General features: G+C 51.2%; 1 protein-coding gene across 19 annotated transcripts in view; it reads right to left on the bottom strand.

Annotated features, from left to right (window-relative positions):
* Window positions 1–296: 296 nt before the first annotated feature.
* ARHGEF9 (Cdc42 guanine nucleotide exchange factor 9) overlaps window positions 297–14,959 on the bottom strand; it is a 218,482-nt gene continuing 203,819 nt past the window's right edge. For 18 of the 19 annotated variants that reach the window (XM_064713010.1, XM_064713015.1, XM_064713029.1 and 15 more), the window contains 2 exons: window positions 10,311–10,470; window positions 297–1,825 (listed from right to left, as the gene is read on the bottom strand). In XM_064713010.1, the coding sequence (XP_064569080.1) occupies window positions 1,723–1,825; window positions 10,311–10,470 (263 nt within the window). In that variant the 3' untranslated portion in view covers window positions 297–1,722. Of the gene's footprint in view, window positions 1,826–6,591; window positions 7,904–10,310; window positions 10,471–14,959 lie in introns of those variants that run through there. The other variant, XM_064713011.1, reaches the window with a different exon arrangement.

The following is a 14,959-nucleotide window of genomic DNA, read 5'->3' as shown; positions in this document are numbered from 1 at the left end:
CCTTCTCTGTGTCCATCCCTGCTCTGTGTCCATCCCTGCAGGACCATGAGGCCAGAAACGCCTCAGAGGGGCTGTGCTGCCACAAATGCCCAGCTTGGGGTGTGAAGGAGGCACCAAGGGGCTCTGAGCTGTGCTGTGTCCCCAGGTGTCCCTGCCCAGCGCTGGGATCTCTGCCTTTGGTCACAGCTGGTTTGGGAGCCCCCAGGCCTCTGTGTCTGGCCCCAGCCCTGCAGTGATGTCCCTGAGGCCACCCCAGCCCAGCCCTCCCCAGCTCCAGCACTGCAGCCAAACAGAAATGAGGATTTTCCAGAGCAGCTTTAATTCATTACGAGCCACAAGTCAAGAGGAACATTTTTTAAAAAATTCCATATATTTTACCTAGACAAGTGTTCCCATGTCATTCATTCTGCCTTTGCTGCTGAGGCTTTTTCCAGCCCCTCACAGCTGGACAGAGCTGCTGGTGGCTCTGCTGGCAGCTTCTCCATGCTCAGTTCCAGCTGAAGGATCCCTCCACAAGGTTTGGGTAGAAACCCTCCCAGCCATGGTTATTTATTGGAACATCTGTTTGCCCTGGCACAGGGGCAGCCCAGCACAGCATTTCTGTTGGTTTCCAGACTCTTTGCACCCCTGCAGACCCCAGTGAGCAGCCCCTGTGTTCACATGGTGTGGTTTGGTGCAGGGATGGATAATCCTGGCACTGAGGGCAGAGCCCTTTCCCTGTTGCCCTCTTGGAATTTCTCCTGGGAATGGCAGAGGGGTTATAACTGGGTGGGGGATGGAATTCAGACATTCAAACTGGCATTTCTGCAGCAGTTTGGATCAGCCTTTGTTTGTGTTTGTGCAGGAGGAGTGTGGCCTTTACCCCCCTTCACCTGTCACCAATGTGCCTTTTTATGAAAAGCCAGGAGAATCACAGGATAAAGCCCAGTGCTGAGCAGGTTTCCCCCCTCTCATGGCTGTTATCTCTGGATTTTTGGCATTCCCTGAGTGCCAGCCACCCCCTGTAACCCAGTTTCCACCCCTCCCTCCCAGGGACTCTGTGTGGGGAGTGGGATGAGCTCTGGGGTCAATGTGGGCTCTGCTGGAGCAGCCTCTGGGAATGGGCTCTGATTTCTTCTGCAGGAGATGCCAGAGCTCAGCCCCTGCCAACCCAGCCTGGCTTCCCTGGGCTGGGAATCCACAGTCAGCACGTCCCAGATGGAAATCCAAGCACCCATTTCCCTTTGCCAGGGAAGTGTTGTCACCCCCCTGCTCCACAAACCCACCTGGGACCCCCACCCAGCCAGGGATGTGTTTGATGGAGCCCCGTGGAGGCTGAAAGCACTCAGCTGTGAGCAGGCAGCACAATCCAACTCTTTAATGGTGCATCCACACAGGAGGAACGGGGGAACACAAGCCTGGGCCAACATTTCTGCTCCTCTCCATCCTTCTCCTTCTCCCCTAGCTGCCCAGCAGGCTGGGCATGGCACAGCCAGGGAGGGGCTGGGTACAAGCCTGGGGTGCCACAGTCACCAGGGCACAAACCTGGGGTGCCACAGTCACCAGGGCACAAGCCTGGGGTGCCACAGTCACCTGTCCCAGCAGCAGCAGCAGGAGATGCAGCAGGGCTGGGGCTTGGGGAGCTGCTCAGTCCTTGGCAAGGGCAGCCATCCCTGCTGGGCACAGCCAGAGCCCGTGGCCCCCCTGGCTCCCAGCAGTTATGGGTATTTATTGTATGAGCTCCTATTCTCCTTTCCTGGTCCAAAGATTCGGGATTTCCTCTGAATTGCGTGAAACCACCGCAGCAGCAGGGCTGGCCAGGCACTCCTCTCGTGCTGCCCTGGATCTGTGGGGGAGTGAAACTTTGAGGAAAGCAGAGTGATGGTCACATAGTCCCTGAAAAAGCTGTGGGACAAGGCTGGGTTAAGGCAGTGGGGACAGCTCCCCTTGGAGCTGCAGGAGGAGCGTGGCCTTTACCCCCCTTTACCTGTCACCAATGTGCCTTTTAATGAAAAACCAGGAGAAACACAGAGTCAGGACAAAGCCCAGTGCTGAGCAGGGAAAAACCAAAAACCCCTCCCAGTTCCCTGAGCACACAGCCCCACCCTGGTAATGAACCATCTATGGGGATGGGAGGGCTCCTGGGCACTGTCCCAGGCATTGGTGTCACCTGGGTGTCCCCAGAGCCCTCTGCAGTGGCCATGGACACAGCACAGCAGAGCTGGGCTCCAGCCAGGCCAAAAAATAAATCACAAATCAACTAAAATAAATCACAGAACACAAACAGTCTGGTTTAGGACAGATAAGGCAGCAAGTGACAGAGATTTTGACAATTGCACTATCAGTGCAATTTGCTTGTCTTGTCCTTTGCTGATTTAGGGCCGTGTAAAAACCAGGCTCTGTAAAAAGCACCCACTTTCTGTCACCTGAGCTCTGTGCTGTCAGGCTGCTCTTTGTTTGGCACAGAAAAAGCACAGTTTGGCTGCTGAGGAGTTAAACCAGAGCAAATGGCCCTTTGCTCTATCCAACATCCAAACTGAGCACAGAGGACTGTTGTGATGGCTCAAATGTGTGGAAAGCAATTCCACTCCAAGACGGGTTGCCATTCCTCAGACTCAAATCTCCCTGCACAGGAGAGACTGATGAAGGAAAAGCCATCAAATGTCCAGGTCAGCAGCACCAGACTGAAATGAAACCAGGCTGGGCAGTGCAGCTCTGCCCAGACCATTCATCTGGAGGAGCAGCAGTGACAAAGGACTCTGTGACACAGCAGCAGGGACTGACTCCTGTAAATGACTTCTTTGTTCAAACCTGCTGCTCCCCTCACATTTCTGCAGTGCTCAGGGTGCCAACCCAGCCTCTGTCAAACCAGACTTAAAGACTGCTGCTGTCTTTAGGATGAGGCTCCTCTTAAGTCCCAAACCACTTCCACCCAGGGCAGACCACACTGTGGGCAAGGGCCAGCTGCTTTTTGATCTCCTGTGACCTTGCAGAGGTTTGAATGCACATCCACACCCTCTGAGGATTTACTGAATAAAAGCTGAACGGCTTTTGTAAAGGTGAGCTAAGAAGAGAAGCAAATACACCAATAGATCCTGTAATTGCTTCTCCAGATGAAAAACAGAGAAGGAAACTTCTGTTCTGAAGTTAACTCCACTGGCCATGAAGGCAGCCTTGAGTGTCTTGGAGATGATTCTCAGAGGTTATTTATAAGTGAATTTAGTGCCAGGATTTGTGGTGGAAAAGCAGATCCTAGCAAAAATGTTCCAGCTGTGAAAGAGGAACAAGGCCAGAGGGGCTCTAGGTGTGTGTTATGGGTCTGAGTGTGTGCAGAGCTCTGTGGGTGTGAACGGGATCTGCTTGTGAACAGAGCTCTGGGTGTGCAGAGCTTTGTGTGTCCAGAGCTCTGATTGTCCAGGACCTGTGTCCAGTCCTGTGTGTCCAGCTCTGTGTCCATCCTCTCGTGTGTCCCCAACTCTGTGTCCAGCCCTGTGTGTGTCCCCAACTCTGTGTCCAGTCCTGTCTGTGTCCCCAGCCGTGTGTTCCCCCTCCTGTCCCCCAGTGTCATTCCCAGCTCCCCCCCAGCAGTGTCACATCTGACAGGTGCCCCAGACCAGGCACTGATGATTTCCTTATGAGACATGTGTGTTCCTGCAAGTGTGGCACCTTTAACACGCTCTCCTGAATGCAAAATAAATCCTCCCCAGTGCTCCCTGTCTTGTTTTGTTGGTATCAGGAGAAGAAGAAAGTGCTCTGTGTCCTCAGACAACACACAGGCCACCCTGGTTTTGGACAGGGAGGGGCTGGAGGGAAATTTGGGGATGTGCCTTGAGGGGCTTCTGAAACAGGGAAAGCTTCTGAGCCATTTCCAGCCTGGGAAAGGGCTGAGCACAGAGATCTGTCAAACCTCCAAGAGGTGACAAACTCCTGTGGCTCTGACAGGAGAAGGTGCAAATCTTCACCAGGATGAATTTTGCCTGGAGAGAGCTGGAAGAAAAAAGGATGTGAACATTAAAAGCATTTCAGAAATACCTTCTGTCTCTTTCCCGTAGCAAAGGTGGGAGGTGCAGACAAATAAAGACAGTTTCACAATTTGTACCTGCAGCTTAGTGGATTATATTTGTATTTAACAGCTCCTGTCCTTCCTTAGCAGCTGACTGTGGAACCCTTGGTGGACAGGGCTTGGAAACACTCTGAAAATGCCAATTATTCCTATTCCATCTCCCAGCATATGCAATTTCAGTCATTCCTTATAAACCAGCACAGATGGTGCATTACATGCTTTGGGATGCTGCCCTGCTGCTGCACTTAGTGCAGAACCTGGTGCTGCTTCTTAGCTCCAGAGTAATAAGAAAATGGATTGTTTGGGGTGGATTGGGATGTGTAATCCCTGCAGCATCACTCAGGCTGAAAATCTCATCCCTTAAAAAGAAAAAGCTGCTGTGTAACACCACGGACACACACAGGGATAACCCAGAGCTGGCTTTGCCATAGAGCCCTTCCCAAACACTCCTGCCATTCACAAACACATCCCTCACTCCAGGAGGAGCCAGGCCCACCCTGCCCAGGGATGTTCCCAGCTCTACACAAGTTCCTGCACTCCAGGTGAGGCACAGACACACCTGGGCTGTCACCCTGGAACACCCCCAGCCTCCCCACAAGAGAAGGGGGTTGAAATGGGTTTCTTTGGTTTTGCTTTTTGTTTTATGCAAGCAAAGTTCGGAGCAGCTGAATGCTGGCTGGCTGGAAAAGCTGAAACCGAACAGATCTCACGGGAGGCAGAGTTTGGCCATCAGCTACAGGCAGCAGCAGCGTTCCTGGCCATGGAGGGCTGGAAAAGCTGAGGGGGAAGCGATCAGGGCTGGGAAGGGCTGCAGGGCAGGGAAGGGCTCCTCGGGAGCCTCGGCGGTGCTGCTGTCCCAGAGCACACCCAGAGCTGGGTGCCTGCGCTCCTGCTCTGGGCCCATCCATCTCCAGCGGGTCCTGTGCTCTCCCGTCCTTCCCCACAGCTCCTTCTGCAACCCTGGGGAGAGCAGAACGTGGAAGGCTCTGCTGGCCTGCACAGACAGCGGGGTGGCAGCGCAGGAGCTCTCCGAGGGCAGGTTGGAGCCGCAGTTTGGGTGTGCGGGCCCTGCTGTTCCCTGCTCCCCTCAGGGACACCCTGAGGGAAACAGCAGCGCCGGGAGAGGGGGCCCCGGCACAGCCCCAGCGGCCTCTCCACTGCAAGCAAGGCAAGCAAGAGATAAAGCTGGGCTGGGGGCGCTGCTGAAGCAGGAGGCAGATGGGAAGCTGGCATGTTTGAGGCTGCTCCTGAAGCTGCTCAAGGCGCGGCCCCGCAGGAGCCTTGGCACCGCTTTGCCTCTCCTCCCTCATCCTCTCAGAGTTCCTTGGCCTTTGTGGGTTTTACTGCCCTGATTGCTTCCCTCGCCTGTGCGGGATGTGTGACAGAACGCTGACCACTCCTCACCCCGACAGGGAGCCCAGAGCAGAGGGGGACAGGAGGAAAGCGCTCCCTGAAGGAACAATCCTGGCCGGGATTATTTCCATCACCCGGCCCCTGTGCCTGAGGGACATCGAGCACCGCTCCCAACCCCCTTCTCCTGGTCATAATGGCATTTTTAGGCTGTCTAGAAATACACAGCTCACCTGCCTTACCTGGGAAATGCCACTGAGGTTGCAGAGAGCACTTGGCTTTTCAGGGATAAACCCCATTCCTTGTCCCAGGACAGGACCCTCTGCAGCAGGGCCGAGTATGGCCAGGCTCCCTCCCCTCAGAACCCACCCTGCTCTGTTCCACTGGCTCCGAGCTGCTCCTGGGCTGCTCACAGCACACCTGGGATGCTGACAGCGCCCCTGGGATGCTCACAGCACACCTGGCCTGTTTACAGCACCCCTGGGATGCTCACAGCACACCTGGGATGCTCACACCACACCAGCACACCTGGGATGCTCACAGCACACCTGGGCTGCTCACAGCACCCCTGGGATGCTCCCAGCACACCTGGGATGCTCACAGCACACCTGGGATGCTGACAGCACACCTGGCCTATTTACAGCACACCAGGGATGGTCACAGCACACCTGGGATGCTCTCAGCACACCAGGGATGCTGACAGCACTCTTGGGATGCTCTCAGCACACCAGGGATGCTGACAGCACTCTTGGGATGCTCACAGCACACCAGGGATGGTCACAGCACTCCTGGGATGCTGACAGCACACCTAGCTGCTCACAACACCCCTGGGATGGTCACAGCACACCTGGGATGCTCAGAGCTGCTCACAGCACACCTGAAATAGTCACAGCACACCTGGGATGTCTGTCTGTCTGTCCCCTGGGGGCTGGGAGCCGGGCAAAGCAGGGACAGAACGGATTTAACCCCGTGTTTGATCCGAGCTGCACTCGGAGCAGCCCTTGCCGGGGGTTCTGTCCTCACCAATTCCCTCGGTTCACAGGAGGGCACACAGCAAGGGCAGGGGGATTTTGCCAGGACAATGCTACTTTTTGGTGGCACAGACTGTCTCAGTGGCCATGGGAGCTCAGCCCACCCATGCTCAGCCTTGGGAGAAGGGTGACCCCGCTCTGAGGAAAATGATGTAAAATGCCTTCAGATGCCTTTTCACTTCTTTTTATTTAATTCCATAAATATTTTCATAAGGCTCAGTGTCTTTACAACACTTTTTTAAACACTTTTTTTTTGTTTTATACACACAACTTTGACACTTGTTTGACAGGGTCAAACAGTCCAATATAAACAAAATAATAAAACTGGCAAGTGCGGATCAGCTGGGTTACCAAAATCCTTTTTTTCTTTTTTTTTTCTTTTTTTGCTCTTACTGTTAAAACCCCAAAAGCACTAAAATATCAGTATTTGGCTTCAAACTAGAATTTTAAAAACCTTTTTTTTTTTTTTTTAAATTCTCTGCTACAAGTCCCTGTCGTCATAGTGCCTTTAAGCTCCTACAGACTCTTCTTTTCTTCTTAAGGAAAAATAAGCTTGGTGATGCCATGCAGAACTTACAATAGCTACTAAATATACATGTTCCCTGAAATGTAGCTGCAATGAAAAGATGACAGAGCATAAAGAGAACAAAACCAGAAACCCAAAGCACCACAGTGTACTATCAATAACATTGCAATGGACGGCTGGTGCCCATCCAGAAACTGAAACAAATTTCAAATATATTTCTCTATGTAGTATTTTCTATTTACAACTGTTAGATGCACCTAGGTTGGTTCTTGTTTGACTTTTTGGAGAGGGTGGGGAGGCGAAAGTCTTGAATTTAGATCCTCTGTTCTAGTGTCTAGGTTAAGGGTAATGCATGTCATTTACCTAGGGAAGAGGGTTTCTTTTTATTTTTTATATATATATATATATATATAGATTCAGCCAGAGAAATACCGTAAACAGTTAAGTTTGTTACAACTCTCTTGTTTCTGCACATGGAATGGGAAGTGGGTTCCTCCTGTCTGGCATTGGAATGAAAAGTCTGTACCAGATGCTCAGTCAAGTCACCCCCGTCTGCATGGGCGCTGCTCCCAGCGCTGTCACACTCACGCTCCAGCCCTGCTCCCTGCTGGGACAGCCACAGCAGGGGCTCAAGTGGGACCCAGTGCTGGTTCTTCTTTGTGCCAATGCTCCATCTCCTGCAGCACCTTGGCAATTTATGGAGGGGGAGAGCTTTCTTGAAGGCCCGAGAGCCAAGCCCCTCGTCCCTGCGGCCGCTGTGCCAGCGCCAGCGCGAGCGGCGCTGCCCGGGCGGGCTGCCCACTTAACAAAGAAGCTGCGAGTCCAACAAGTGGCCTTGTCAGATCTTGATTTATGATGCAAATAATGGTGTGGCGGTGGTGTTTCTTTTTTCCTAGTGCTGAATATTTAGGAAGCATCTTCTCATAAAAATTATGGATGTCTCATTCTCACTCTCTGAGGCACAAAACAGTAAATGAACAGGCTTAACTAATGTGCTTGTTACTTGGTTGTTTTTTTTTTTCCCTAAGCAATTAAAAAGGCAAAAGGAGTAAGTGAAATTTTCATCAAGTTGACAACATTTTGGAATCTCTCTCTTTCTCTCTCTCTCTCTCTCTGCCTCTCTCCAGCCATTCAGAAATAGTAAAACATTTCAGTTAACTGACGAGAACCCATCTCATGCACTGCTTTAAATACCCACTCTGTTAAAGAAACAAAACAATATTTGCTATGTATCCCACATTAAAATCTAGCCATAAAAATGCAAAGATACAAAAGAGCATAAAAATAATTTCGGATATAAAATGGGGTTGCTTCCTACTTGGGATTCCTGGTGTTTGCTTGCTGCCTGTCACAGAGGGGCCACTTCTCCTCTCCAAAACACTAATCTGGCTTTGCTGGTTATTGATAGTTTCTAGATTATTCAAAAGTATAAGAGAGATTATTTTTGGATTTAAATAAAAATAATGCCGCCTTTGTGACATGCCCTGAAATAAAACAGGCTCCATGGAAACAATGAAATCACACTCTCTGATCTTCCCATTCACTTGGATTTCTTGGGGGCAAAAAAAATAAAGCCAACAACAACAACAAAAAATAACGTATCTCCATGCTCTTTGTCCTGGGGTGCTTATGTGGTGGATCAGATTCCAAAGAAAATGACAAATACCCTGATCAATCACTTCGTCCCACATTTTCAAAGGAGCTTGTAGAACAGCTCTGCAAAGATTTCAAGTTCATCTTCTAAATCTGGTTAAACAGTCTCATTTGCCCTAGGAAAAAAAAAATCCTCCTTCTGACAATGGTCTGTTTTACAAGCTTAACCATAAGCTCCTGCACTTGCAAACAAATGTACTTAAGGCTGAAATTGTAGGAAGGGTCTTTAAAAATAGAGCTGTGAGTCTCCAGAGGGAGAAAAAGAGAGAGAAAGAGACCTGGAGGCTTGGGCTGGTCCATGAGCCCCGGCCCACTGCCAGTGACACCTCCGGGGGACACAGAGGGGCCTGGACTGGACCAGCACCAGCTGGGACTGGGCACAGAAGCACGGCCACGCTGCCCAGTCACACCCACAGCTGCTGCCAGGAGCTCTCAGCTCCTCTGCAGCTCGGGCTCAACCTCAGGTGGGCTCTCCAGGGCTGGGGCGAGGATCCTTCCGCTAAGGGGGCAGAGCTTGGGGGGACCCAGAGTGGGGTGGGCACTGAGAGCGGCCACTTTGGGGCTCCCTTTTGGGGCTCACTTTTGGGGTCACTGCTGCTGCAAATGGCAATTAGTGCTTCGTTAGGTGCTGCTGTGCAGGCTGAGTGTGGCCAAAGGATGGGACCTTAGTTCCTGAAGACAGAAAACTGGCCGCTTGTCGGAGCCTCGGAGCCAATTTTCCTCTCTGCAATGGAGGCATGAAGCCATTGGGTTTTAAGCTTTTATCTTTGCGTGGAAAACAAAGATAGGAGTGGGCTTTTCAAGTGTCTCAGCTTGAAAAGAAAATAAATCAAAGTTAAGCCCACAGAAACAAAGCAAAAAGAAGAAAAGCCCCTGATTCTCTTTTCTCCGTCTTACTCCGAGTGTGAACAAATCACACTGAATTGAGAAAAAGACAAGTGCTTAAAAAAACGCAAAAGATGAACTGAGCAAAACCCATCCCTCACTTCCTATATAGCTGCTTGCCCTTCTGCTGGGTTTCACCTGCCCACGAGAGAACAGTTAAAGCCAGAGAAATACTGCGCAGCGGAGCGGGAGCACAGGGAGCACATCCAGACAGGCACGAGTCAGACGGGGATGCAGGACGGGGACAGCGCCCGGGCTGGGGACCAGGACAGCCAGGGAGGGACAGAGAGGGAGGGACAGGGAGCAGAGACCTCCCAGCACTCCAAAAAACAAACAACACCCCCCCATAAATAAAATCAAAGGAAATATACACCGATGTAGTCCATGAGGAAGTTCCATGACGGAGTCACACAAGCGAGAAAGCATTCTGGGATGCCAATGACGACTCGGATGGGAATGAAGGAAAACAGGAAAAAAAAAACCCAACAAAAAGAGATGTCCAACCAATGGAGTAAAATAAAATAAAACAGGTCACATGGTTAGAAATCATTGGTGCTTCCTAGTATCTAGTAGCAGATTACTTCCCAAAAACAACAAAAAAAGTTTTTGGTCCTTCTATATATATACATATATGTATATATATTATTATTTTTAAAATGTGTGTATACATATATATATGTATATATATTTAGTTGCAACAGTGCTTCTCCGAAAAAAGGTCCATCTATAAATATAATTTTATTTATTTTTATTTTTTAAATTTTAGTTCTTTTAAGTTAAAATTCTCCATCTCTCTAGGTATTATTTTTTGAATGGTGTTAACCTGCTGAAGTTTTGCCAGAATGGTGCCTGGCTGCGTCTGGGTTCGGTGAACTCGAAGACCTGGGACTGGGATATGCCATCTGTCACCATGTATTGTCCCTGATTTAATGGATCCTGGGGTGGTGGGTAGGCTGGAGGAACCGACTTGGAGTAGCTCACACCTGCATCGATGATTGGGGGGAAAAAGAAACAGATCAGTCAAAGAGCAATTGGGTCAATAGTCGTTCTTCGTCATGCTACTGCTCCTTACCACTCCTTATCACTCCTTATCGCTCCTTATCCTTATCCTTAACCAGTCCCGCACGCCAGGACATGCCAGGCCTGGCCAATCTCCAATCTCAGTGCCTGCCTGACCTCTCGGCTCTGAGGCTGCCTCCCTAAGCCAAAGCTCCAAGGCTGGGACAGGATCCATTACTTTTGCTGGGCAGAGCTCTGCCCGCCCTCATGGAAAAGTCCTGTGCGAGGCAGGAGAGCCGGGACAGGCCCTGCCCCGCGAGGCCAACTCATCCTGCTCCCATTTAACAACTCCTGTTCCAAGCTCCTGCTCACCCTCCCTCCCAGCTCTCCCTGGAGAATGGCCTTGCCCCAACATGCCCCACTGACCAGCCCCGAGCACGACCCCGAGCACCACCCCGCTCCGGTTCCCACACAGAACGGAGCAGAGCTGCTGTGGAAGAAGCCCTACCCTGCGGGGATGCACCTACACAGAGGGCAGCTCATTCTTTAGAACACTTTAGGACTTTTCCATAGGGTTTGTTCTCAATTCACCAATCTGGTTTCAGCCCAAAAGCGGCCGCACACAATGCAGAAAAGGCTGAGTCTGCTCAATCCAAACTGGGAGCAATGGATGGACTGGCAAGGCTACGCTTTTAGGGCTGAGGTGTTCAATTCCCACACAGGTGAGGCACAGCTCCTGTGCAGGAACAGAGAGAGGGGATGCTGCCCTTACAGATTTCCCACGGAATGAGGGGGCTTCAGCATCCTGCTGTAGAGGATGGTGAGTAAAGGGTGACTGAAGTGGAACAGAAGGGATGTGTGTCACCACCAAAGCGCAGCCTACGGGGCACAGTGACACAGTCTGGATGTCCTTCCCCACAAAGACAACCCCTCCTTCAGCCTCGGGGCAGCGGGGCCAGCTGGAAACCATGACTCCAGGAAGGAGAGAGGAGCAGGGCTGTGGAGCAGCTTGCTGTAAGCTCTGGCCATCTCTGGATCATGCAGAACTGCTCTTCCTTCTGCAGGAGGGGGCCGTCGCCTCCCCAGGCTTTAACCACAGCAGCGAGGCCACTGTCCCCAAGCAGCTCAGTGTCCTCATCTGGACAGCGGGATGGCATCCCCCACCTACCTCACAGGAGGGTTGTGAAGCTAAATTAATTAATGTTTGTAAAACACTTTGAGATCCTCGGCTGGGAAGGTGCTGGAGAAGGCAAAATACGGTGATTAGCGCCCAGGAACCAGAGCAAGGTGTGCACAGCAATGCGGCTCCTACCACACACAGACACACCAGCGCTGGCCGGGCAGGACGGCGGCACACGACGGGCACTGACACACAGGGAAAGCCTCACGAGGGCACCCACAGAGCTCACCCACCACACAGCTGGGCCAGGTGCTGCTGGGCAGGCAGGGCCTCCTTGGGGTAGGAGCTAAGGCGTGACTTTAGGGAGGAGAATTGATTCGCTTCTCCCTGCTATGGAATTTACCAATGAAGGGTGAAAATGCTCAAAGATGGAGATGTCTTGAGTACATCTAACTGATTTCTCCTTCTTTACTGTATTTTGTGCAGCTCTCTGTCCACTGTAGAGAATAACCAAGATCATTCCTCACAGTGGGCAAAAACTGCTCTGTGATTCACACTCATTACCCTTTAATGAATTCATCACAATTAGCAGTTCAAAATTACTTGGAAAGACCAACCTGGAGATGTTCTGCATCTGTACCTGCATGCTGGAATAGTTACTCATCAAGGACTTCTCTACTCTGTCTCCCCAAGTCTTGTCTGCCAGCTGCAGAGCCAAGGGCAGCCCCAGGGCTGTGCTGGGGTCACACCTGGGCAGGGGCAGCTGCAGGAAACCTGACACAAATTCTGCACCACCCTCCTTGGTACAGAACTCCAAGGAACAGCTTGAATTTCAATCACTGTGCAACTGAAACCCACAAGGGCAGGGCACTGAGCCCCTCTCTGCCCTCCCATCCCATCTCCAGGCTGGCCAGCGAGACCAACTGCAGGGGACAAACTCCAGCCCTGAGCCCATCCAGGAGTGTCAACCTTCTCCTACAGGCCAATTTTCCCAGCAGAGACTGGTGAGGGATTTTAGGATCCGTGGGACTGTTAGGATCTGTTACAGGTCCCTTTCACGGCTAGAGTTGGGAAATAAATCTGCTTTGGCTCTGAGACTGACCACAAATTACCTTAAAGGTAAACAGCCCTCGTGCCACTAAAATTACTCATGTTCTGCAACAGCAGAGCTGTGAATCTAAAGCTGCTACTGGGGGGGAACACAGAAATTGTTTTTAGCTTTGGAAGTCCTTGAAGCCACCTTGCTTTAGTGACATGGTCCCATGGCTTTGGCATCCTGTGGCTGAGCTCTTTACTGCCTCTAAATCAGTTTTGAGGATGGTGAACTAATGTATTTTAATGATGATACAAAATGCTAGGAAGTCTCCTGGATCAGCAAAATGCTGTGCACTTGGAAAGCTGAAGAAGTAGAGAAAGGACAGTCTGGCTGATGTCCACTGACAGCGATGGAGTTACTGCAAGGAATGGAACCCATAGTCTGTCTTCTCCAAAAGGGAAAAGGGCAGACTCCCCTGGCCAGATCACTTCTAAACCCCACTCAGTTCTTTCCCAAAATTCCTGAAAAATGTCTGTCCTTGCTGGAAACACACCCATGCACAGCTTGCCCCCTCCCTCAGGAAAGCAGCTCTTCCCACAGGTGTGTGTCTGTGTGGCCTGTGATCTGGGCTACTGGCATCAACATCTGGGCAACTGGCATCAACATCTGGGCTGGAGGAATGCCAAAAGCTCCTGGCTGGTTCTCCTGGCATAAGCAGCTGAAGGTTTCACATTTCTCTTGTTCCTCCAATGGCCTGAAGGATCAAACGTGTGGATCTCACAGACATGCACCCTTGTTGTGTGTGGGACATGCAAATACAACCGCTGTGCTCTGGTCATTCCAGAATGCATTTCCTTGTGGAATTGTGAGACAGCACTTTGCCATAGCCTCAGGTGCCCCAAGAATGATTTCTCTGTTTTTTTTGGACACACCAGTCTTCTGGAGAACAGAAACTGGGAGGGCAAGATTCACCTAATCTGCACATCTTCCAATCCTGAGAAAGAGCAGTTCTGGAAAAGATCTGGCAGGCAGGTATTGTTCTGTTCTGCCCTGAAGTGGTTTGTTCCCTCATCAGAACTCGGGGCCATCGTGCAAAATTGTCTCTTGAGGGATATTTTTTTAATATGCAAAGCCATAACTCCGCTGCAATTCACCAGAAAGAGATGGGCAAAGCTCTTTTCCAAGGCAATTTTGGGCAGCGTGGCGAGTGGAATTCAAAGCACAAAGGGAAGAATCAATGGGTAAGGAATGATTTCCAGGCACAGCAGCCAAGTGCACCCCACGGGCAGAGCTGGAGCTCCTTCTGCTGGTTTGTGCCTCATTCTGCAGCGCGGCTGCAGCTGCACCGAGGGATCGCTCACAGGGCGGGGCTGCGAGAGCTGCTCACGACGAGAACAAGAAAATTCCCAGATTCATAATTTGGCTAGACAAAACTGGTGAGAGATGCTGCGCTGTCACTTGAAATCATGTCTTTTTATAGCACCAGGCAACGTCACTTGGAGCCTTTTGGATTTCTCAGCTCAGAAGGAAACAATTAAAAAGATTTAAAACTGTCTCGTTTTTCCCTTCTAGGTTGGGGGGATTTTTCTGGGTTTTTTTTTCCAAAGTGTCTCTTCTCTTTGGGGTTCCAACACGATTTGAGCAGCACGTGAAGCATGCTGGTAACCCACAGGCAATCCACAGGGACTCGTGCAGACAGATCATCCAGCAGGACAATGCCCCTCCCCGGGCTCACACGACACAGACACGGAGAACACGCACATCTCCTCCACACAACCATGGAAACTGCCTTACAAGCTGCTTACTCCATCCTCCACCTAGGAGATTTCGGCTTATCCTTTGATCAGCAGCTGTTTGCCAGGCTTTGCCCCCACCCTGCTGTGCAGTCCCTTGGTGCTCATGAGCCAGGGCTGGGGAGGGGACAGTGACATCGCCACCCCTGCTGGCAGTGCTGCCTGAGGACCCTTCCAGCTCCCTCAGAGCTCAACAGCAACTTGCATCTTTCAGGAAATGCTCAAAACCCCCACAGACTCAGTTTCCTCCTGCATACTGTACCCCACACGCGGGGAAGCCATGGACACACCTCCAGCACTAATTGTTCTATGGTTAATTACTCCTGTCACAGCAACGAGTTTAAGTTAAAGGAAAGAGCAGAACTGGCTGGGAGGGTCCAGCCCTTTGCCCTCTTCAGCACATTTCAACAGAGGATCTCAAAGCACTGCCTGGGCCCCGTGCAGGGCTGGCAAAGGACGCTGTGTCTGGGGCTGGCTGTCCCCAAGGTGAGGATGAAGCTGGGAACAGGAACCCTCTGCCTCCC

The sequence above is a fragment of the Zonotrichia leucophrys genome, chromosome 4A (assembly GCF_028769735.1).
Source record: "Zonotrichia leucophrys gambelii isolate GWCS_2022_RI chromosome 4A, RI_Zleu_2.0, whole genome shotgun sequence".
NCBI classification, from domain to species: Eukaryota; Metazoa; Chordata; class Aves; order Passeriformes; family Passerellidae; genus Zonotrichia; species Zonotrichia leucophrys.
The sequence above is the reverse complement of the archived record's forward strand: the minus strand, read 5'-3'. Positions and strand labels throughout refer to the sequence as shown.